Raw genomic sequence first — 24,931 nt, forward strand, 5'->3', positions numbered from 1 at the left:
TATATTATTGTATTTTATTTTCTTTTAGAGACCCATACAATAAAACAAATACAACCCTGGCTGCTGGAGAATTTGAAATTTGCTGATGATTTATTTTTGACATCAATCGGTTTAATGGAACCACAAATTGTTGCCTTGAGAAATAAATTGCAGCATAGTTATTATCAGGTAAATGTTTAATCCCACAATTTTATCTTCTTTCTCCACATTTTTACATAGATTATTTATTCGATTAATCTTTTTTCCCAAACCAAGATCAAAACTCATATTCTTTGGTTTAGTAGTAAATATATCCGTGGTGCTAAAAATATCATTTTCTATGGAATGAGCCATTTATTTTGTCTTAATCTGTTTCTCAAAAGCTTCAAATCTTTCACTCAGAGTCGAGTTTTGGCTACAAGTAAACATTGTCTTATAATTCTTCACTTGTTGCTTAATATCCAAATCATCTGGTGATCGTAAATCTATTTATTTGGTTGAAGACTAAAAAGTCTTTGTCATCATCTGGTACTAAAGGTTCTTGGTTGATAGAAGTTATGTCCTCAATGCTGCTGGTGTCGTAACCAGATTTTTCATACTCATACACAAACACGTACATTCACTCTTCCAGTTTTGGTCTCAAACGATTCAGAATGGCTTGAAACTACCAAATCGGATTTTCAGATGAAAACATATTTCTCCTTTGGAAAATAAGCAACTATTATTACCTACCAAAGCCTTTCGAAGAAATTAAATCTTTCTTTTCACTTGTTGAGGGACGAGAACCAAATTTTAAGTCTCTGGTATTAGATGTATCATTGTTTTCACTCATTGATGGAGTTGATAAAGATTTTAAACCCTTCGAAGTAATTGGATCAATTTTTTCATTCATTGATGAACTATAAGATGAATTCAATCCTTTTAAGTCATAATTTTCCATTATTTATAAATTATTTATTTGATCAAACCAAGATTAAAACTCATATTCTTTGGTTTAGTGGTAAATATATCCCTGGTGCTAAAAATATCATTTTCTGTGGAATGAGCCATTAATTTTGTCTTAATCTGCTTCTCAAAAGCTTCAAATCTTTCAATCAGAGTCGACTTTTGGCTCCGAGTAAACATTGTCTCATAATTCTTCACTTGTTGCTCAATATCCAAATCATCTGGTGATGGTAAATCTATTTGTTTAGTTGAAAACATGCTAGTCTGGTTCTGGTTGAAGACTAAAAAGTCTTTGTCATCATCTGGTACCAAAGGTTTGTCCCTGTTTTCTTCTTTGTTGCTAGAAGTTATGTCCTCAATGCTGCTGGTGTCGTCGCCAGATTTTTCATACTCATACACAAACACGTACACACACTCTTCCAGTTTTGGTCTCAAACGATTCAAAATGGCTTAAAACTAGCAAATCGGATTTTCAGACAAAAACATACTTCTCTTTCGGAAAATTAGTCAACTATTATTACCTATAATTCATGTTCCACAAGTATTTTTTTTTTTTGTTCGACCTTTCTACTCGACTATCTTTTATCTCAGGCCTCGCTTCCAATGAAGGCCTACGCCGCCCAATACAAGCGCTTCCTAGAAGTCCTCACCACGAACACTGCCGAATACGTAGAGACCATTCGGCAGCAGCATCGGGACGCCAGAGAGATGCGCAATGAAATCAACTACCACGTACAGATGAGGGACAGCATAGAAATGTCAGTGCCCGCCAGTCTGGTCATCGGGCCCTTTCTTGTAATTGTGGCCAATCTGAAGCAGCAACTGGTCGCCAGAAAGTGGGAACTGGCGCTGGCTCTGATGGATATGCACTCTGCCACCTGTCGGGCGGGGATAGAAGAGGTCTTGGGTAAGGGATACGTAATAGTAACCACGATATCGTTGATGTGTTGGTTGCGTAACGTGGAAGCAACACAGACGTCACATTTGATACGTTTTTAAGTTACCGAGTAAACTTTGACTTACTAAAGTTATTTGTATGATTTTTTTATTGCTGTAAAATATATTTATTAATTGATTTATATTATGTAATTTTTTTTCAGCTCAATATAATTACATTTTCAATCGTCTCAATGATAAAATGTTATCGATTGAACATATCTTTGAAACCAAAGAATGGATGGAGACGATTCCTGAAACTATCGAAGATTTGGAAAAGGAGACGAGAAAGGTAACTAAAACGCGATGATAATGTTTTGATGTTTGATTAAAAATTAACATTTTGTTAATATTGCATATTTATTAAAAATTTGTTATATTTGATAATATTTTAATATTGCATATTTCCTAAATATTTGTTTAATTTCTGAGAAATCGTCATTTTTAAGTAGAAGAGCTTTTACAATTACAATTTAAATGTATTTTGTAACTTGCGTTGCATATGTTTCGTAATAGTTACGTAACCTCCTAGCATTATATCATATATCTCTACGTTTTTATTGCGTTGGGGTTACGTTACAAAACATTGTGTCGCTATATTTACATTTGTATTTTTTTTTCATTTACATCATATTCATTTTATCAATACATCATATTTGCTTCACCATATGCGCTACGTTTGTGTCACGTTTTGGTTGCGAACCATTTATTTTAAAATTTGTATTTATATTTCCTTTTACATATTTCTTAAATATTTGTTTAATTTTTTAAAAATCGTCATTTTTAAGTAGAAGAGCATTATTTAAAATTACAGTTTAAATGTATTTTATAACATGCGTTGCCTTTGTTTCGTAATAGTTACGTAACATCCTAGCACTAGATCATATTTACTTATCTTTACGTTTTTATTGCGTTGTGGTTACGTTACAAAACATTGTGTCGCTATATTTGCATTTGTATTTCTTTTTTCATTTACATCATATTTATCTTAATAATACATCATATTTACTTTACCCTATGCGCATTTGTGTTACGTTCTGGTTGCGAACCATTTATTTTAAAAATTGTATTTATATTTTCTTTTCCATATTTCTTAAATATTAAATTTTTTTAAAATTGTCAATGTTAAGTAGAAGAGCATTTACAATTATACTTTAAATGTATTTTATAACTTGCGTTGCATATGTTTCGTAATAGTTACGTAACATTCTAGCAGTATATGATATTTTACTTATCTCTACGTTTTTATTGCGTTGTGGTTACGTTGCAAAACATTGTGTCGCTATATTTACATTTGTATTTCTTTTTTCATTTACATCATATTCATTTTATCAATACATCATATTTGCTTCACCATATGCGCTACGTTTGTGTTACGTTCTGGTTGCGAACCATTTATTTTAAAATTTGTATTTATGTTTCCTTTTCCATATTTCTTAAATATTTGTTTAATTTTTTAAAAATCGTCATTTTTAAGTAGAAGAGCATTTACAATTATACTTTAAATGTATTTTATAACTTGCGTTGCATATGTTTCGTAATAGTTACGTAACATCCTAGCACTATATCATATTTACTTATCTCTACGTTTTTATTGCGTTGCGGTTACGTTACAAAACATTGTGTAGCTATATTTACATTTGTATTTATTCTGTTCCGTAACATTTACATCATATTCATCCTGTCATCTCTACGTGGTCTGTTCAAAAAGTACCCGGAATTACTAATAATTAAATTTCGCGGGTCTGGAGTGTCTGATTGTCAAAATTTTTTTTTTATTGTGTTGGTATACATGCCCCTAAAGTATGATGAAATTTTCAGCTATATTCACTGTTTACTTTGTCTGTGGTAGTCGCTAAGGTTCGACGTGTTTTTCTGAGCTCGGCGATTTTTACAATGGAAGAATTGAAAAGTCAAAGAATTTATATTAAATTTTGCGTAAAAAATGAAATAAAGTGTTGCAAAGTGCAAAAATTCACCAGATATGGCTCCGTGTGACTTTTTCCTATTCCCAAAGTTGAAGAGACCCATGAAAGGACGGCGGTTTTCCTCGATTGAAGAAAATCGCTGAGAGTGCTCAAGGACATATCAAAAAGTGAATATCAAGGGTGCTTCGAAAATTGGAAAAAACGCTGGCATAAGTGTATTATATCTGGGGGGGGACTACTTTGAAGGGGACCACATTAATGTAGACGAATAAATAAATATTTTTTTGAAAAAACGAAAATTCCGGGTACTTTTTGAACAGACCACGTACATTTGTGTTACATTCTGGTTGCGAAACATTCATTTAAAAATTGTATTTATATTTCCTTTTCAGATTTGTTTAGACTACGACGTCCTAGACATTTTCTGGTACGCAATAGAAGATGCAGATTTCAATGCAAAATGGGAAGCCCTGTCCTTTCCAATGCACATTTTCATGCAGATCCATAGAACTGAAGTTATTTTAAATGAGGAGTCCGATAAATTCTTCAGGATTCATCTCAACGACGAAGCTAGTCATTTGGAAAAGATTGAATATCTTGCTTGTAAATAATAAACCAGATAATGTTAAAAGCTATACCTGATAATGGTCACTTATTACACAGGCCAACAAAGAAAATGGTGCAAACGATTTTAATACTGTTTTTAAGTATATTTGGGGCGCTGATTTCAAAAATGACATTGGATTTTTTCTATGAGCTTTAGTTTTCAAGATATGATATATAAGGAATGAAAGTACAAAATAGTAATACATTCAGAATTTTATTTTAATGAGATATGCCTACTTGTACATACAAACTTACAAGACCCATTCGGCCTGAGTTGGGACATTAGTTGACACTGTGACAAGTTCTTTTCTGTGACCACCTAGAATTGACCTGGTGTCGGCAACTTCTTTCCAAGTTTCAAACTAGAGCTGATACAAAACAATGGTTTGCATATTTGAAATCAGCGCTAAAAATACTATAAGAATCAGCTCTAACATTTGATGCACCAAACAAAAAAAAAAAAAATTGTAGGCCTGTGTTATCATTACTGCTTTTATGCAAATTTTTCTTTTTCCAGCTCAAGTTGGTCAGATGACACAGATGTATGATACTTCTAAAATTCATGACAATGCTGTAGAATGTCGAAGGCTCTGGAAAAGTATGGTTGAGGCTCAAAATTATGGATATGTTTTGAATAGACGTCAAAAGTTATTTGACATAAAAGTAACTAATGCTAGTCCTAATATACAATAACTCTTACTATGTTTTTTTATTCTTATATTTTTTAGGTGGTTTCTTACCAAGATACAGATGATCTAATGGAAACCTTTAAACCAATTCGAGACGTCTGGGGAACAGCATCAGACACCCTAAAAGCCCGAGATATCTGGTTTGAGAATCCTCTCCAGACCCTAGATTTCCAATCTATGAACAGAACAATAACAAACACTATGAACACTCTAAACCAGTTGATGCAATCGTTTGAGCATTTGCCAAAGATTCAGGATGTCATACAATACATTGAGAGCATCGTGGACAATTTCAAGCCTTACATCCGTCTCGTACGAGCAATGAGAAACCCTGATTTAAAAGACGAGCATTGGAAAAGGATTGGACTTGCCACAAATATCCGTGTTGAATTTTTTCCTGTCATAACTTTACAACAATGTTTAGACATGGGAATCACCAAGCATGTGGATGAAATCGTGGAGATCTCTGAAGAAGCAACCAGAGAGTACCTGCTTGTGGAGGCTCTGAGAATGAAGGTCTCGAATGAGAAGTTCATGAGAAACCTGGTGGATGAACAGATTATTATGGATATAAGGGATTTGTACAGGAAGAGTATTGAAGAATTCTTGTGGACCATTTTTGATGCAATGTTTGAAGAGTTTGATAAGATATTGTACTTGAGGGATATCCTCAAAGAGGTTGTTGAGCAAGCGAGAGTTATTGGGTTTGAGAATGTTTCTGCATCTATGAGGATTTTGATTGAGGAACATATTTTGACCAGGATACCGTACCACAAGAAATAATAATAATAAGATATATATATATATATATATATATATATATATATATAATAAAATAAATGATTTATGTAAAATATATTTTTTTCTTTAATTTATTTTTGTTTAATCTTGGCTTCAGAGTGAGCATGAGTGTTACAAAAAGTTTTGATCGGTCCAGAAGAACGGAAAAAGAAAAAAAAAATTCTTTGTTTATTTTATATTAGGCGGCAAAGATTGATTCTACTAGTTTTATTTAACATTCTAATAACTTGGCCATTTATTATTTAAATTGCATTTAAAAATTTCAAATTTTTATCTAGATGTGTCGTCCAGAGCCTCTCCGAAGGCGAAGGCAACTCCGAACTAGCAGACGAGCTAGCCCGTCCCACAACCGAGGCTCCCCAGACAGCACCTCCTCTGCCTCTCACCCAGGCTGCTTCTGGAGGCGACAAAGGACGTAACGGAGCACCCGCCAATGTCGGAGGCGCCGGAGATGCCGCTGCCAATACGAATGGTGCGAATGGGGGCACTGCAACCAATGCAGGAGTCGAAATGAGCGATGAGATTGCCAATTGGGAGACCTGGATGCCTGATCCGGTGGACGCTGATCCTAGTAAGTGGTGGAATATTAATATATAGATAAATATATGGGTATCTAACAGGCAGCAACATTTAGAAAAATAACTAATGAGTAAATAAAGTATTTGTAAATGTTTATCTATTTCTATTCTTATCATTTTTAGCGAAGTCCTCAACCGTTCGCAGAACCAGTGACATCATTACAATGCTGGTTGACATCTACGGCAGCAAGGAGCTGTTTGTGAATGAGTACAGGACACTCTTAGCCGACAGGTTGCTAACCAGGCACTCGCCTAAGTTCGACATCGATCGGGAGAGCAGAAACCTGGAGCTGCTTAGGATGAGGTTTGGTGAAGGACAGCTGCATAATTGTGAGGTTATGCTGAAGGACATGAGGGACTCTAAGAAGATCAATGAACATGTGCACGAGGATCAAAGATACCTCAAAGGTGAGATGGAGATGATAAGTGGATTTGATATTATTATTTAGTCAATATATTGAAGAAAATTTAATTTTGGACAAATTAGATAAATTTATTTGTTTTAAAATAATAGTTTAAATTTATTTATTTATTCTTATTTTTATTTTCCAAACCACTTTAGACTTATAGGTTATGATTTAATAACTTGGAGTGATAAAAATATAAGTTACAACATATTAGCGCAGTTTGGAAACGTAACAAATACGAAACCGTTACGTTTTCGCGTAACGAAACCGGCTATTACGTTTTTGAGGCGGAAATAGATACGTCTGTGTGCCTCCTTGGCTACGTAACCGCTATGTTTCACGTAACATCTGTTACGTTATATTATCGTTTTAATTACGTTTTGTGGTTTACTGAGTAATAACAAATATCCATAAACAATCGTACTAAACTATTAACTTATTATCAAATTTTTCAGACCAATTGTTCCCAACAAAAGCGACCATAGTCTCAGCCCAATTCTGGCCACCATTCAAAGAGGAAGCCATCGAGTTGCCTGATGTTATTAAAAAGCAAATGGAAAACTACACCAAGGCCTATGAATCACATAAAAGTGAGTTAATTGAAACTACTTGCCAACAGGCCACCAGGATTTACTAATATTATTTACAGGTAATAGAACGTTGTTCTGGAAACCGAATTTGGGGCAAGTGAATTTGGATATTGAGTTGGCAGATAGGACCTTGAGTTTGACAGTCTCTACGATCCATGCTGCAATCATCATTCATTTTCAAGATCAAGGTAAATAAAAAAACTAGTTGTGAGTAGCATTTTGCCTTAAGTAAAGTATGATAGTAAATACATACTAGTCAATATTTTTAAAACCATATTCCAAGAAGAAAAATGATACCTATTTTCTTAACTGATATACTTTAATGGCTGTTAATTTTCTAAACTAATAAAGTAGGCTCTGGCGATCCTCTTACAAAACTAATCATCCAGTATCAACTAAAACTTTTCAAATCTGTGCAGACGTTTTTGCGAAAATTGCCAATATCGGTGTCAAACGATTCAGAATGTGTTAAACGTCGAATTAGATAATTTGGTATTCTTTAGGAGGTTAGAAAATAGTATCAACATTATTAACTTCTCGCAAAAACGAAATTTTTTATATATCTTTACGTTTCAGAGTTTTCTGAACATTTTGGCAAACCTTAGAAAAAATGGATGTATGTGTGTGTGTGTATCTGTGTGTGTGCGGATACAAATTTTCGTCGACGATTTCGGGAACACGGTTCAACCGATTTCAATTATTCAAAAAACATTCGATTGTTGTTGATAAGGAGACGTTCTGATTAGTGTTTGGCATAGGCTGGTCTAGCCGTTTCGAAGATACGGGGCATAAGTGCCACGGTAACTCAGTTTTTAAGAGGACGGAGTGTACGATTTTAATAATTCAAAAAACATTTTACTTGTATTGACAAGATGAAGAATTGATCAAATTTTCATAAAGGCAGGTCTAGCGGTTTCGTAGATCTAATAAAAAAAGTAAAAAAAAAATGCCATTTGGAGGTCAAAAACGATCATTAGACATATGCACATAAAATTCAGATATTTTATAGAGATTTTAACAATAATTATAAATTTTGTTTACATTCCTATGGTTTCCGTACCAATGTTTATCCGATAGACAGCGGCGCGGCGCTTACGCGCTTCCATATGTCATATCTATGCAGTTAAAGCAGTACGATTGCTTTGAAGAAAAGTTCAGAACTTCCAAAATATTTAAAATAAATAAACAATTTTTTTAGCAAAGTCTTTTTTTTCAAAAAAAGGAAATGTTCGTCAAAAATTTATAGTTTCTCGGGAAGTTCCAGCAATTTGCCTTAAGGCACGATGCCATGCGCCCCACTAGTATTTATTCTATTCATTATATATCTATCTCTCCAGATCTCTGGCAACTTGATGACCTGAGTTCCACCATGAAGCTCCCGCAGAGCGTCCTCCGCCGAAAACTCTCCTTCTGGCAATCCCAGGGAATAATCCGTGAACATTCTCAAGACCTCTTCCAGCTCATCGAGAAAACAAACAATGAACCAGAAACCCAATCCATAGCTACTCACGAAGAGTATGAGGAGGCTGAGAGTGCCATGGCATCCACAAGTGACCAACGAGAAGAAGAGCTCCAGGTGTTCTGGTCTTACATTGTAGGCATGTTGACGAATTTGGATTCTTTGCCTCTTGAGAGGATCCAGCAGATGTTGAAGATGTTTGCTTCTCAGGGACCTGCAGTCGAGTGCTCGCTGGTGGAGTTGAGGCATTTTCTGGATAGGAAGGTTAGAGAGCACAAGTTGGTGCTTATGGGAGGGCTGTATAGGCTGCCAAAGGGATAATGGACTGATGTGATTATAATTTTTTTTACTTGTGAAAAGATATCATAATTGTAAATTTCATAATTTTGCATTTGTATAAATATTGTATATAGATTGAAAATTGTTTTTATATTTAAGATCAATATAAAAAAACAAGAATTCATAAAAAATTACACTTAGTAGCACATACAGTACAGGCCAAAAGTTTCCGGACACATGAAAAAATCTCATTTTCTGAGTTTTGAGCTATATTTTTCATATAAAAATAATTTTATTCAAGTTAGTTTTGTACATTCTACGTAGTATTAATATTTAGTGACTGATTTGTAACCAATTTGTGAGAAATGATGGGCTAATTAGCAATGAAAATGTTAAAATGTCACAGTCGATTTTCCTGAATATGACCACCCTTTGCTTTGATCACTGCAGCGCATATTTTTGGTAATCTTTTGACGAGTTTTTGCAATGTTTGCGCAGGTATGTTCTTCCAAGACTCGTTAAGGCAATTCCACAGGGCAGCAAGGCTGGTTGGATGCAAATCCTTCACGCGGCATTTAAGCTCGTCCCACAACAGCTCTATTGGATTAAGATCCGGCGATTGTGCAGGACACTCAAAAAACCACTTCTGCGAACAGTAAATAAACAAAAGAAATTGCAATTTGCCAAAACCCACTTAAATTGGACCATCGATCAATGGAAATCAGTTTTATGGACGGATGAGTCAAAATTCGAACTTTTCGGAAATCATCGACGTAGGAAGGGTAATGAAAGACTCAATTCTAAGTGTATTTCGCCAAAGGTGAAGCACGGTGGTGGTTCAGTGATGGCTTGGGGTTGTTTTAGATTCAATGGAGTCGGATCGCTTGTCAAAAAAGATGGAACTTTAAAGAAAGAACAGCATCATACCATACTTCAGCGCCACGCCATTCCATTTGGTCTTAATTTAATTGGTCCAAAATTTATTTTTCAACAAGATAATGACCCTAAACACACTTCCCGACTCTGTGCCAATTATTTGAAGCGAAAACAAGACGAAAAAATACTTCAAATAATGGATCTTAATCCAATAGAACTGTTGTGCATTTGTCTGACTGATTTGCATCCAAGCAGCCTCCCTGCCCTGTGGAATTGCCTTAACGAGTCCTGGAAGAACATACCTGCGCAAACATTGCAAAAACTCGTCAAAAGATTACCAAAAATATGCGCTGCAGTGATCAAAGCAAAGGGTGGTCATATTCAGGAAAATCGACTGTGACATTTTAACATTTTCATTGCTAATTAGCCCATCATTTCTCACAAATTGGTCACAAATCAGTCACTAAATATTAATACTACGTAGAATGTACAAAACTAACTTGAATAAAATTATTTTTATATGAAAAATATAGCTCAAAACTCAGAAAATGAGATTTTTTTCATGTGTCCGGAAACTTTTGGCCTGTACTGTATGTCTTAAGTAATCACTTCAATATTGAACTTTTTGTCCAAAAACTGCGATTTTCTGGTTTTATAAGTTTTTGACGTTTTTAGTCATTCTTAATCGTTTGACGGTCGACCGAACCGTTTCTTTATAATAAGCAGAAAAGTGTAAAACTTTTTGTCCAAATTTTTGTGAAAAAAACTAAACTGAATTTGGGAATTCAGAAACTATTCGAAAGATAAGATTTGGGATTCTTGCTGATTAATTTTTAGCAAAGATCGGATGAACCGTTTTTTTGTAATTAAATGAATGAAAATGTTCTTTTACAATAGAGTTCATAGTCTTAAATGAAATATTTTAAAGAATTACAGCCCACAAAAAGTGTTTGAATTATAAAAATTCATTAAAGTTTGAAATAATGGTTGTCCTATACAAGCTATCTATTTGTGCGCTATAATTATAATTTGTGCACTGAATTATTAAGTTAACTAAAAATTGAATATTTTATCTAAATAGTTCAATCTAGTTTTTTTGAATAGAATGTGTATATATTGTATTATACTAATATATATATATATATGTATATATATTAGTATAATACAATATATACATATTATATCCTGATATGTGTAACCTAGACAATATTAGAATATAATATTTATAATGAAGATATAATATTCTAATATTGTCTAGAAATAGAGTAGTATTCATCACAGATATATTCATAATATAATTATAACGAATAAATAGAAGATAATATATTCATAATGTGTAAATAGAATATAATTATATATTACCAATATATAATATTATTATTATTATCAATATAATTATATATTGACCAATATATAATTATATTCTATTTACACATTATGAATATATTATCTTCTATTTATTCATTATTAATATATTATGAATATATTTGTGATGAATAGTACTCTATTTCTAGACAATATTAGAATATTATATCTTTATTATAAATATTATATTATAACATTATTATCTAGGTTACTAGGTTATATTCTAATATTATCGGAAAGAGCACGAGTAGATCATATTCTAATATTGGCTAAACTCTAGACAATATTAGAATATGATATATTTGTGTTCTTTTCAATATGTGAAACCTAGATAATATTAGAATATAATATATTTATAATGGATATATAATATTCTAATATTGTCTAGGAATAGTCTAAAATATTCATCATAGATATATTCATTGATTTCCAAAGTGGTCCATATCGACCCATAGGGGTCTATGACAACTATCAAGAGGTCACCGTCAGCCAAAAAAATTTGTGGTTTACGATAGTGGATCACCATGTTAATATATATTTACTTATACTAGACTCATAAAGTCATATAGAATATTTAGAGATGATCCAAAAAAGTAAAAAAATATTGTTTATTTCTATAGATTTATAAAAAAATATATTGAGTAAATACGGGGTTCATAGTAAAGTTTAAGGGCTCCACGACATAAAATAGTTTGGGATCTTATGGTCTAGATCAGGGCTTATGGGTTGTGTGAAAAAATTCTGGGGTCACGAGAGATTTTTATATCAAATATTTATATCATTTTATAACATTATGCCTTGTTTTTTGTATGTTTTCAATAAATTCCCAAACTATATATTTTCATATTTATATCCAATATCAAATCATTTAAAAATATTAATTCATTTTTTGATATGCGTGGGGTCATAGATAAAAGAAGAGTATAATCATTTAAAAATATTAATTTATTTTGTGGGGTCGTTAAGAAACTCCCAATCATAAGTGGGGTCGCCAAAAAACTGGCAATTGTAAGTGTCGGGGTCGCGAAGAACAAAAGTTTAAGAAGCACTGGTCTAGAAGGTTTGCAATGAGCTGCCTCGAGCAAAATGCCACTTACACCTGGTTTGTTTTATATACTTTTGTAGACACAAACAACCAGAGAGAGATATAAGCTCCAGTAAAGTAAATGGCGCCATATGAATATTGGCGCCAAAATTCTCATATATTGTTTAGAGTTGGGCGCGGCCAAATTCAGACATTCTGAACTGCAGATCTAGAAATCTGGACTTTTTTTCTAATAATATGCGAATCCAGTCTGTAAATCTGTTAAAATAATGGATGCAAATTTGAATATATGCCCGCAGAAAATTAAATCGAGTTTGCTAAAAACTATTTTTTTTATAATCATGTTAAGCTTCTAATGTTGGTGCATCTACTGATTACCGCTAACGTCCATATTTAAATAAAATATATTTTTGGAAAACAGAACAAAATGTGTGTTAGTATCAAACTAACATTGATTGTGAGCAGTTGCTTTTTTACTTCTTTAATATTTTTCCTTGCTAGAATTCATTAAAATATCTTTTATCAATATATTGATTGTGCAAAGTGAAAATATTGATTGTTAAATATATATTAAACTCAAGGTAATAATATATTTAGTTTTTGAATTATATTATTCACATACATTATTCAGCATTTTGTTGTGTAACATAAATATCGACACTAATTTGAAAAATTTTAATTAGCTGATAAAAAGTCTCATGTTTTGTCAATATTTTCCCATAAATTCCTTATCCAATTTTAAAAATTATTTGAAAAATATTAGTTAGAAATCGTGCTGATTAGTTTTTGGTAACTATATGAGCCAGACAGTTTCTTTGTAATTATTAGTATAAAAATTTGTATGACTAATATATATAGATATCAGGGTTTGATTTAAGTCTGGTGGTCTGACTTAAGTTTAATTAAACTGTACTACAATATTACAATCCTACGATATGTAATTGAAATTTTTTTTTTAAATAAAACCACAAAAACTTAGTCAAAAAATCCGTGGTTAGATATCTTTGTAAATTTTATAGAAATAAAACCACAAAAACTTGGAATGGATTATAAAAAATTATTAATGAGCATTTAGAATTGAAAATGAATAATATGCTTACGTCGCGTTGTGTTTTGTACGAGATGGTTACCGTTGATTACAGTTGACGTCCACATTTAAATGAAATAAATTTAAACAAAGTAGAATAAAATGTTGTAAATAAATTTAATTTGATATACAATTACCTGATATATTCTGTTCTTTTTGTACGCGTTGATTACCGTTGACATCCATATTTAAATGAAATGTATTTAAACAAAGTAGAATAAAATAAATTTAATTTGATTAAGATAAGAATTAGAAATAAGGTATAATATAAAATAAAGAACATTTTCATTGAAATGATAACCATATGCTGAAATAAAATAATGTTAATAATAAAGTTAATAAATACATAAAATTTGTGAATAATAAAAATAATCTTAAAAAGTACAATAAAAACAATAAATGACAAATAACAATTAATAAAACATAAGAACAATATTAAAAATAAGAAAATAACAAAATAATGATTTAAAAAAAACTGGCATTTTGAAATATATCTTTTTGTAGTTGGCACAACTGCATTATACGTGACAGTCTTCAAGTCTTAAACTTTAATGTTGGTACATTGTCATGTTTGACAGCTAATGACAGAACATTTTAATGCAAAGTATAGAAAGTGATAAATTTTATTATTATATTTAATTAGTTAATAATTATGTTGTTTAACGGAATAACGCCGAAGAATTTATATTTTATTTAATTTTATAACTTAGTTTAATAATATTTTAATATGTCTATGGAAAACCAAGTAACAGATATGACTATAAAACAAGATGAATTAAATTCCTCTGCAGATTATCATGTAATAGAATGTGATCCTTTAGATTATTCAATATTAGACAAGCAAGATGAATATAATTCTAATGCAGATGATACAAATAACAGTGTAAATATTAAATCAGAAATATCTTCAGAAGATGACAACTTATCTCTTGATATGTCCATAGAATCTGACATAGATTATGAACTTCTAGAACGAACCAACAAAATAAAAAGACACAAATGTCCTACCTGTAACAAAAAATTTGTTCGTTCTTGTCATTTACGCCAACATGTACTTATCCATGGAGATGACCGCACATACAAATGCGGATTTTGTGATAAAACCTACAAACAAGCCAGCCAGTTGTGGCTGCATCATAAAACTCATTCCGGACAAAAACCACATGTATGCAGCGTCTGCAAAAAAGCTTTCATGAGCTCCAGTAATCTCACACGGCATTTACGCTGCCACACAGGAGACCGACCTTATACCTGCACACAATGCAATAAAGCCTTTGCATATTCAACCACTTTGTTACAACACACAAGGTTACACATGGGTATAAGAGCCCACAAATGCAAAGTCTGCGATAGAACATTCACTCAATCAGGCCACTTGTCAAAGCATATGGCTGTCCATACAGGAGAAAAACCCCATAAATGTGATATGTGTGAGAAGACTTTCAGTTGTACCAGCGGACTAATAAAACATGTACGCACTCATACAGGGGCTAAGCCTTTTCAGTGTTTGTATTGTGAGAAATCTTTTTCACAATCAAGCAGTTTGTCGAAACATACTAGGATCCATACTGGTGAACGGCCTTATAAATGTGATTTGTGCAATAAAACATTCACTCAATCTTATCATAAGACTCAGCATCAAAAGGTGCACGAAAAAAAACTTATAAAAAACTTTATAATGAATTCTATTAATGTTATTAGAGAAATTAACTGAAACTGAAAAATGTCTGAATATGATAATATTCAGACATATATATACAAAATATGATATATTGATAAATTGAGAGAGAAATAAAGATTATATAACAAATAAATATACATATTTTTATAAATATTAAATATTTATATTAAAATTGCTGAAGTGTTGCCAGATGAGAGTTTTTGTGGGAAAATTAATTCAAATGTGGCAAGAAAAAAACATGGCCGCCGTTTTTGACAGTTGACTAAAAATGTCACAACTCAAAACAAAAAGAAAACAATTTATATTTATATATAAAACTTTTATATTATAGTTAAAAAATGTGTTATTTATGTAATAAATTTTTCATATTGTGCTCGTAGTGTATATGCGCATCGTAGATAATAATTATTTATAGTGTTTTGATTTGTAAAATATTTTATTATATTTGCACACTAAAATGTCAGAACAAATAATAATCAAATCTGAGCCTATTGAATACTCAATATCAGAAAACGAACACGAATATTCATCTGATGAAGAGACAATTAATCCTAAACAAGAAGCCGAAGAAAGATGTCCAGAAACTTTCCTCGATTCTCCTACAGAGTCCTACCCTTGTGAAATGTGCAATAAAACATTCCCCAAACTCTTCAAATTATCCCGTCACATGCTCGTCCACACCAACAACAAAAAGTTCAAATGCACTCATTGCGACAAAACTTTCTATCAATCCAGCAACTTAGTGAAACACGTCAGAACCCACACGGGTGAACGTCCTTATGCATGTGATCAATGCACGAGAGCCTTCATCGATTCCAGCAGTTTAGCCAAACACATGGCAGTCCACACCGGTGAAAGACGCCACAAGTGTGAAATGTGCAGTAAAGCCTTCACACAATCGAGTAGTTTAGCTAAACACATACTAATCCATACTGGTGAACGCCCTTACAAATGTGATATATGCAGTAGAACTTTTATTGATTCTGATCATCTCAAAAGGCACAAATTTATACACACTCCGGATCGCCCCCATAAGTGTGACATTTGTAATAAGACTTTTGGACATGGTAGCAGATTGAAGATTCATATGATGATACATACGGGGGAACGACCTTATAAATGTGATATATGTGGAAAAACATTTATACAATCGGGGCACATGACAAAGCATAGGAAGACTCATATTTCTGAGAAGTTATTTGAGTGTCCGTATTGTGAAATGAAGTTTACAATGACGGAGTACTTGTCTAAGCATATTAAAGTACATGCAAAAGATAATGCAACGTGATTAAACAATGGAAATAGAAAAAATTAATATTTATTTAAGGTGAGAAATAATGAACCTCAGAAATTAGAGAGTTGAAGGTAGTGTAAAGTATTATAATAATTATTATATATTATTAAGGAAGTTTTTAAAGACTTTTATTGGTAAATTTTAATAGTCAAGTTTACAATTGGTACATACTTTTAATTCTTTCCTTATCTTAATTAACTAATTACATTTTAAAGACTGCAGAATAATTATGTTCATAATAATAATTATTAGAACAATAATATAATAATTATAAAGTATAACTTTTTTTATATTAAGGATAGAAATTTTTAATGTTTTTCATGAAGGTACAAGATTATTATATATATTAAAATAACCCAGAGACTTCAATTTCCAATTACCTAATGAAAAGAATTAACAAGTTATTAAGCTTGCAATTTCATTATGTATAGATACAGAAGACAGTTGGCTGTAAATTTTATTTTAGAAGGCAAAAGAATTAATAAAAAAGAATGCGCGTAAGGTTCACACAAGATTGAAGTAAAACTTATTTGATACTGTACAAAATGGCATTTAAGTAAAAATAAATACATCATATAACAATTTTAAATAATGTTTATTAGTAATACGGTAACACTCGTGATGCACACATTTATTAGTGTCAACCATTATACACATTTATATAATGATGAATTATAAATTATATATTTCTAATAGCATTAAAAATATGTATAATATTTAAAAACAATAATGTAATTAAAGTCATATTTCAAATATGACATGATCGGTTTGTCATTGTAATTAGCATTTAGAAATGAACCTTCATTAGAGAAATGAAGTAATTGCTGATTAATAAATTCTACAATATTTGTTCACACAGTGGATTATGTTAAACAGCGCCTAAACAAATTTTGTTTTTGCAACATTACTCATCATGTAATAATTGTGTTTTAAGAACTTCATATAATTAAAATTAACATACATTCATTGACTGCTTGTATTTTCTTTACTTTTTCGCTGGCGATATAATCTCATTCTTTGAACAGCTCTAATATCTGTCTTGCCTAAAAAATATTTTCCATTTTAATAACTTCAAAGATTTATAGAAACTACGAATAACATAGAAATAATTTCTAATCCATAAACTTACGTCTAGTACACGGCTCAAATGTTTAATTTGTTTTATTATTTTCAAGGAACAGGATAAAATATTCTTCTGATTCAGGCATTTTTCATTAAATAAAGATTTGTACTACGATGCAACTTTAAAATGTTTATTTATCTATGCCGATTTAATTGTTGATATCGGTACGCATACAACGTTGATGCCGGTACGCATGCAACGACAGAAATCTATTCACATACACGACTTGTGTCTAATCACAATTGACCCGTATAGAAATGATTTCATCGAGAACGAATGGCAAATCATTGGCACTCGACTCGGCCGTAACGCACTTCCGTTGCATTTGCACGGATTTACACCCTAATCGCGCCTAAAGAAGTTTTACTTCAATAAATTAATTATGATTTATTTATGATTGGAAAATGATTAAAATAATGCGTATAAAAAGCATGGACCCATAAACTTTAATTTAGAATTATATAATAAAGAAGAGAATTGGCTGTAAATTGTATTTTAGAAGGTAATAGAATCAATAAATAAATTATGGTTTATTTATGAAGTTAAACAAAACTCTGAGAATGATTTGTAAGGCTCCGTGGTTTATGACCAACCACATGATCCATAAAGACCTAAAAATTCCAACAGTGGCGGAAGTTATTAAGAACAGAAGTTTTATCTTTCAAAACAAATTGGATGCACACGTCAATCCGGAAATGCAAATAGTACAAACAGCCGAAAAATTAAAACGCCTGAAAAGAAAATGGCCCAGTGATCTACCGTCAACAACATAATTTCCCTGTTTCGCACAGGAAAATTTTCAAACAAGTTATTTTTAATTATTATTTATTATTGATTATCGTTTTTATTATTAATACTATTATTTTAATTATTATTTATTCATTCATTTATTCTATTTCTTTTCTTTAATTTCCTTTATTCTATTTTTTTTTCTTTTTGATTTTGATTTTCAATACCATAACTTCTAACTTATAGATTGTATTGTAATCTGATTGTTAAAATTAACAGAAAAAAAAAAAAAAATTTATGAAGTTATGCATTTTCATTTACCTAATGTGTTTAATCACCACAACTACATGATTAGGCACAAAAAAGAAAAAAAATGTATCCAGACTTAAAGAAAATTCTATCAAGTAATACAGAAGAGTGATATAAATGGAAATGTATGGTTTTTGAGACATCCAGCAGAATTAAAAACATATAAATCCAATGTTGAAAGGAAAGTGATTTAGTAAAATATATTTATTAAGGCATCATTTTTGAAATCTCAATTGATGAAAAGCAATTCCAATGCACAAAACACAAGAAGGTATAATAATCAATTGAATCAGAAGACTCAGAACTCAGATAATTCTTATCAATGTGAAATTGAAAGATTTATGATTTATAATATAATGCAAGTAATAAAATATATGCCAGTTTTCATAAAACTGAGTAATGATATAAGTGAGTTTGTAAGGTTTATTAGTCTAGGCATCTTTTTTGAAATAACACATGGAAAAAAGTCTTTTAAATCAACAAATTGCAAGAAGTGTTTTAAGTATGAGAATTAATTGTATTACAGGATTAAAATAATTCTTATGAGTCTTATAAATATTATGATTGTGAAATTGAAAGATTTGTGACAAAACAAACAAGAATGTCATAATAGTAATAAATAATACTTTTTATGAAAGTTCTTATTTGCATAAATATCAATTGTCATAACGCTTGATAATCCGCCATGGTGAAGCCCCTTATGTGCAGGAAAAATTTTACACACCCTTGGACCTTTAAAAGACAATTGAATATGGATAAAAAAAATAAAGTAAGTATTGAGTTGGGAAAGGAGCCTCATAAATGTGAAATATGCAATGAGGAATTGATTCAGGAGGATTTTGTGGAACTTGTAATGTGTAATAGTGCTTCTGTGTTAAATTGATAAATTTGTGATAATACTTTAGTCTTTTCTAATTTATTTATTGTTATTATATATGTTTATATATATTTTTTGGGGATTGCAATTTAAAACAACACAAACTATTGTAGAAAAATATTTATTTCTTAAGATACAGCTCACATTATTTCTTATCATCATGTACTCTCATGTGTGACCTCAAAGATGAGGCATGTCGAAAAGTCTTTTCACACATCTCACATTTGTGAGGTCGTTCATTAGCATGAACAATCCTGTGTACTTTTAAACAGAGTGCCTGCGAAAAAGTTTTATTACATATTTTACACTCATAAGGCCGTTCACCTGAATGGGCATTCATGTGATCTTTTAAAGCACTTGTTTGGAAAAATCCTTTAGCACATATTTCACAAGTATAAGGAGCATCCTGGGTGTGGATACGCATATGCATTTTCAAGTTTTTCTTTTGGCTGTAGGCCTTGTTGCATATGTCACATTTGTGTGGTTGTTTTCTGGAATGAATACGCTTGTGTGCCTCTAAATAAGCAGAGTGGGTGAAGGATTTATTACAAATTTCACAACCGTAAGGTCGTCCAGTTGTGTGGATTCGAATGTGATTTGATAAGCTTCCTGAATGTTTGAAGCTTTTGTTGCAAGTTTCACATTTATAAGGCCGTTCTTCGGTGTGACCGACCATGTGTTTTTTTAAAGTATCCAGGTGGGCGTAAGCTTTATTGCAAATTTCACATTTATGAGGTAATTCATCAGAATGTAGAGGTTCATGCCTTTTTAAATGAGCTAGACGATTGAATGTTTTGTTACAGATGTCACACTTATAAGGACGTTCTCCTGTGTGAGTCCTCATGTGCAGTATGAATTCACTTGGAAATTTAAATAATTTATTACACTGTTCACACGTAAGAGCACGTGCTTCAACATGTGTTAACATATGAACAGATAACGTATTTGAACATGCAAAGACCTTATCACAGTATTTACATTTCATGTCTGTATGAGAAGCCATATGAGTCGATAGTTCATTAGAAATTGAGAATGTTTGATCACAAACTCCACATGTAAATGATCTTTGGGTAAAAGAAGATTCTTGTTTGATTCCTTCTTCCATTGTTACTTCAAAGTTCATCAGTGTTTCTAAGGGTATTTCATCGTCACTCAAGTCATGTAATTGTGGCTTAGTAGCAGAGTATGAAACGTTATCTTCTGGAGGGTCATTTTTAACTTTCTGGTCATTTTTTTGTTCAGACATGTTTTATTTGAAATTCAATTAGTAGGTTGACTATTTTAAATTCAATTATTTACCATCACGTCATACATCAGTGTCTATTTTTAACACAATCCTATTTTTATAAATTTATAAACGAAAATATATATATATTTTAAACACAATGATTAGTTTATAAATTTATTCATCATTTTTATTAAAAATTACTATTTTTATTAATTAATTTATATTTAGATGAAATTTTTTGATCAGTCATTTTGTGGAACTGTCAAACATGGCCCCCTAGGCGCAAAATATACGGAATTTGAATTTGAAATTAACTAAGTATTTATTTTTAATACAATCTTATATTTAATAAATTTATAAACAAATATATATATTTTGAACGCAATGATTAGTTTACAAATTTATTGATTATTTTTAATAAAAATTACTATTTTTATTAATTAAATTAATTTAATTAATTTATATTTAGATGAAGTTTTTTGATCTGTCATTTTGTGGAACTATCAAACATGGCGCCCCTAGGCGCAAAATATATGAAATTTGAATTTGAAATTAACCAAGTATCTATTTTTAATACAATCTTATATTTAATAAATTTATAAACAAAAATATATATTTTAAACGCAATAATTAATTTATAAATTTATTAATTATTTATAATAAAATATTACTATTTTTATTAATTAATTTATATTTACTGTCATTTTGTGGAACTGTCAAACATGGCGCCCTTAGGCGCGAAACATGTGGAATTTGAATTTGAAATTTACTAACTAACTGTGATCATTTGTTACTCTTTAAATTTCAATAAATGTTTAAAATATAGTTATAGAGAATATATATTACAATTTATATTTAACTTATATCCTATTATAAAGTTTTATATGTAGTTAATATTCTTTTATTAATTCACTTTAGAGCAATACCAACACTAATTAAATTTGTACTTCCAACGGATATGAAGTTTAATAAGGAATTAATAATTAAATGAAAAAAATTTGAATAAAGATAAAAGAAATTGCATTTTTATTTGCTACAAGGTTCTAGACATTTAAAAAAATATATAAATATATTATATTTTATGTTTCCCGGCATGTTGAAATACACGCCATGTTTGATAGTTTTGGTAAAATGTCAAAATTGTCTAAAAGAGTTATATTTATTTATTTACATATTTATTTATTTTGTATCAGTATTTATTATTTCAATTACTAATTCATATCCTTATTCACCAGAAATAAATATATAAGATGTCTGATGAAGACGATTCGCCTGTTAAAAATGAACCAGTTGAGTATTCTATAGAAGAAAATGAAGTTGATGAAGAAGATACAAACAATGATGAAGATACACAATTAGAAGTCGATCAAGCAGCAATTAGACCATCAGTATTCATTCTAGAATACGAAATCAAAGAAACCATTGATGATAAAACCCAAAGCATAAAAAAATCATTCAAATGCAGCACCTGCCTAAAAGAATTCAAACGCTTCTACAACCTATCCCAACACATGTCAATTCACAAAGCAGGCGAATTATTAAAATGTCCATTCTGCAGCAAATCATTCACCATGCTAAGTCGGTTAATAAGACACCGTTTAACCCACACAGGTGAAAGACGTTACATTTGCACAACCTGCAATAAAGCTTTTGTAGACTCCAGCAATTTAGCCAAACATGCACGGATACACACAGGTGAACGACCTTTTAAATGCCAGAATTGTCCTAAAGCCTTCACAGATTCCAGTAGCTTAGTTTCTCATATAAGAACGCACACAGGGGAACGACCGTACGTATGTGAAATATGTAAGAAGTCTTTTAATCAGTCCAGTCATTTGACCAGGCATAAAAGGACACATGCGGCTGGGAATATGTTTGAGTGCTCATATTGTAATGCTACGTTTTCACAACCGGGGTATTTATTGAGGCACATTCAGACACATTCGGGGACAAATCAAGTCCGGTCCTTTAGTTTAAATGGGGACCAAGGGGTAAATGAAAGCGGGCCCCTTGGTTTTCTTGGGGTCAGGAGGCAAGAGAATGGTGGAGGGGTGAATGGAAGCTTGTCTATTGATTACCTTGGGGATATGGGGCAAAAGAAAAGTGATGGGACAAATGAAAGCTTGTCTGTTGGTTTTCTTGGGGACATGGGGCAAAAGAAAAGTGATGGAATAAATGAAAGCTTGTCTGTTGGTTTTCTTGGGGTCAAAGGACAAGAGAAAAGCAGAGGGACAAATGAAAACTTGTCTCTTGGTTTTCTTGGGGTCAAGGCGCAAGAGAAAAGCAGAGGGACAAATGAAGGCTTACCTCTTGGTTTTCTTGGGGTCAAGGGGCAAGAGAAAAGCAAAGAGACAAATGGAAGCTTGTCTGTAGGTTTACTTGGGGGCAAGAAGCAAGAGAATAATGGAGGGGCGAATGGTAGCTTGTCACTTGGTTATCTTGGGGCCAGGGGGCAAGAGTACACCGGAGGAGTGAATGGAAGCTGGTCACTTGGTTTTCTTGGGCTCAAGGGGCAAGAGAATATCAGAGGGGTCAATGGAAGCTTATCACTTGGTTTCCTTGGGGTCAAGGAGCAAGAGAATAGTAGATTGACAAATGGAGGTCTGTCTCTTGATTTTTTTAAGGGCAAAGCACAAGAGAAATGCGGGGGGATGTTGCCTCTTTGTTTTCCTGGGAATAAGGGACAAGATAAAAGCAAAGAGGTGAATAAAAACTTGCACCCTGGTGTTCCTGGGGACAAGGGACAAGAGAAAAGTGGAGGGACAAATGTAACATTGTCCCTTGGTTTTCCTGGGGATAAAGGGCAAGACAAAAGCAAAGAGATGAATAAAAACATGAACCCCAGTGTTCCTGGGAACAAGGGACAAGATAAAAGCAAAGAGATGAATAAAAACTTGCTCCCTGGTGTTTCTGGGGACAAGATAAAAGAGATGAATAAAAACTTGATTCCTGGTGTTCCTCAGGGCAAGGGAGAGACAAATGAACTGTGGCCTCTTGGCTTTCTTGGGGACAAGGCACAAGAGAAAAGCAGGGGGACAAACAAAATGTTATCTCTTGGTGTTCCTGGGGATAAGGGACAAAAGAAAAGCAGGGGGACAAATAAAAACTTGCTCCTCGGTGTTTCTGAGGACAGGGGGCAAAAGAAAAGCAGAAAGTCAAATAAAAACTTGTCCTTTGGTGTTCCTGGGGACAAGGGGCAAGAGAAACAGAAGGTTGAGTTGAAAGTGTGATGAGTAAAAATAGATTTTAAAGACTGATTTGTGTTTAATGAAGTCGAGTTAGAAAATGCTTTCAGTTGCAAGTGTAAAGAGTGATGTAAGATTTATGAATGATATTATGTTAAAGATATTGATGAAAATGAAGAAAATAATGAGATGAAGCCAGCTGGACTGTAAAAAGTGTATATGTGATTTTTCAATTATAATCGACTAAAAACGCAATGGTTTAATAGATTTGAAATGATAAGGAATAACATAACTTCCAATTGAAATTGTTGGAAAAAAGACAATTAAGTAAAAGGTGTGAGTATTAAAATTCTGTGAGTGCATGGAAAGACTAGACTGTAAAAAGTATATATGTGATTATTCTATTACGATCAAACAAAAAATAAAAGGTTTAATAGATCTTAAATGGAAAATAATTTATAATTTATTGAATAATATAATTTATATGTGAACATCAAGATGGTTGTTGTGCAAAATTATTCATAGATATAATAAAATGAATAATAAACAGTTGGTTATTAAAAGCCAAAATATATTTATTTTTTATGCAATAATTTTGAGACTTATCTTCAAAAAACAAGTAAAATTTTAGGAATAAAATAGCTTTAAAAAACCATCAGATAGTATTGTTTGGGTGATCTTTAAGACGACTTTTGTACTTGTTTGAATGAGTTTATATTTTATTGTATACTGTACTCAAAAAATATTCATTTATTATAAAAAAATGTAAAGTATTGAGATTGGCACATCAAGCAATTTGGCACATTTGTGTATTATTTTATATATACATAATATGTATTACAATTATTATTATTTTTGTAATATAATTGTTTACCGTATGATAATTAATGCTTGATTGTTATAAATCTTTATAGGTTTTTATATTTCAAGCAGAG

The 24,931-nt window shown here is 31.6% G+C and overlaps 3 protein-coding genes across 3 annotated transcripts in view; all 3 read left to right on the forward strand.

The window, feature by feature from the left end:
* Positions 1 to 6,241, forward strand: part of LOC113362961 (anaphase-promoting complex subunit 2) — a 55,049-nt gene extending 48,808 nt beyond the window's left edge. The window contains exon 12 of the mRNA XM_026605454.1: positions 6,163 to 6,241. The gene's annotated coding sequence lies outside the window, so the exon portion shown is untranslated. The remainder of the gene's footprint in view (positions 1 to 6,162) is intronic.
* Positions 6,242 to 14,295: 8,054 nt separating this feature from the next.
* Positions 14,296 to 15,351, forward strand: LOC113363516 (zinc finger protein 239-like). The gene has a single exon (XM_026606009.1). It carries the CDS (start codon positions 14,298 to 14,300, stop codon positions 15,282 to 15,284), a length of 987 nt encoding a protein of 328 aa, XP_026461794.1. The 5' UTR covers positions 14,296 to 14,297; the 3' UTR covers positions 15,285 to 15,351.
* Positions 15,352 to 15,708: 357 nt separating this feature from the next.
* On the forward strand, positions 15,709 to 24,092 carry LOC113362965. Its single transcript, XM_026605458.1, has 2 exons — positions 15,709 to 16,530; positions 22,062 to 24,092. Exons 1-2 carry the CDS (start codon positions 15,709 to 15,711, stop codon positions 24,039 to 24,041), a joined length of 2,802 nt encoding a protein of 933 aa, XP_026461243.1. The 3' UTR covers positions 24,042 to 24,092.
* Positions 24,093 to 24,931: the final 839 nt, after the last annotated feature.

This window comes from Ctenocephalides felis, unplaced genomic scaffold, assembly GCF_003426905.1.
Source record: "Ctenocephalides felis isolate EL2017-DRISC unplaced genomic scaffold, ASM342690v1 CF-g0.4_SCAFFOLD_00845, whole genome shotgun sequence".
NCBI lineage: Eukaryota > Metazoa > Arthropoda > Insecta > Siphonaptera > Pulicidae > Ctenocephalides > Ctenocephalides felis.

Coding starts and splice junctions, on each gene's coding strand:
- LOC113363516 (XM_026606009.1), top strand. CDS start 14,298: ATGTCTATGGAAAACCAAGTAACAGATATGACTATAAAACAAGATGAA.
- LOC113362965 (XM_026605458.1), top strand. CDS start 15,709: ATGTCAGAACAAATAATAATCAAATCTGAGCCTATTGAATACTCAATA. Junction 16,531..22,061: donor AAGTACATGCAAAAGATAAT/GCAACGTGATTA, acceptor TAAATATATAAG/ATGTCTGATGAAGACGATTC.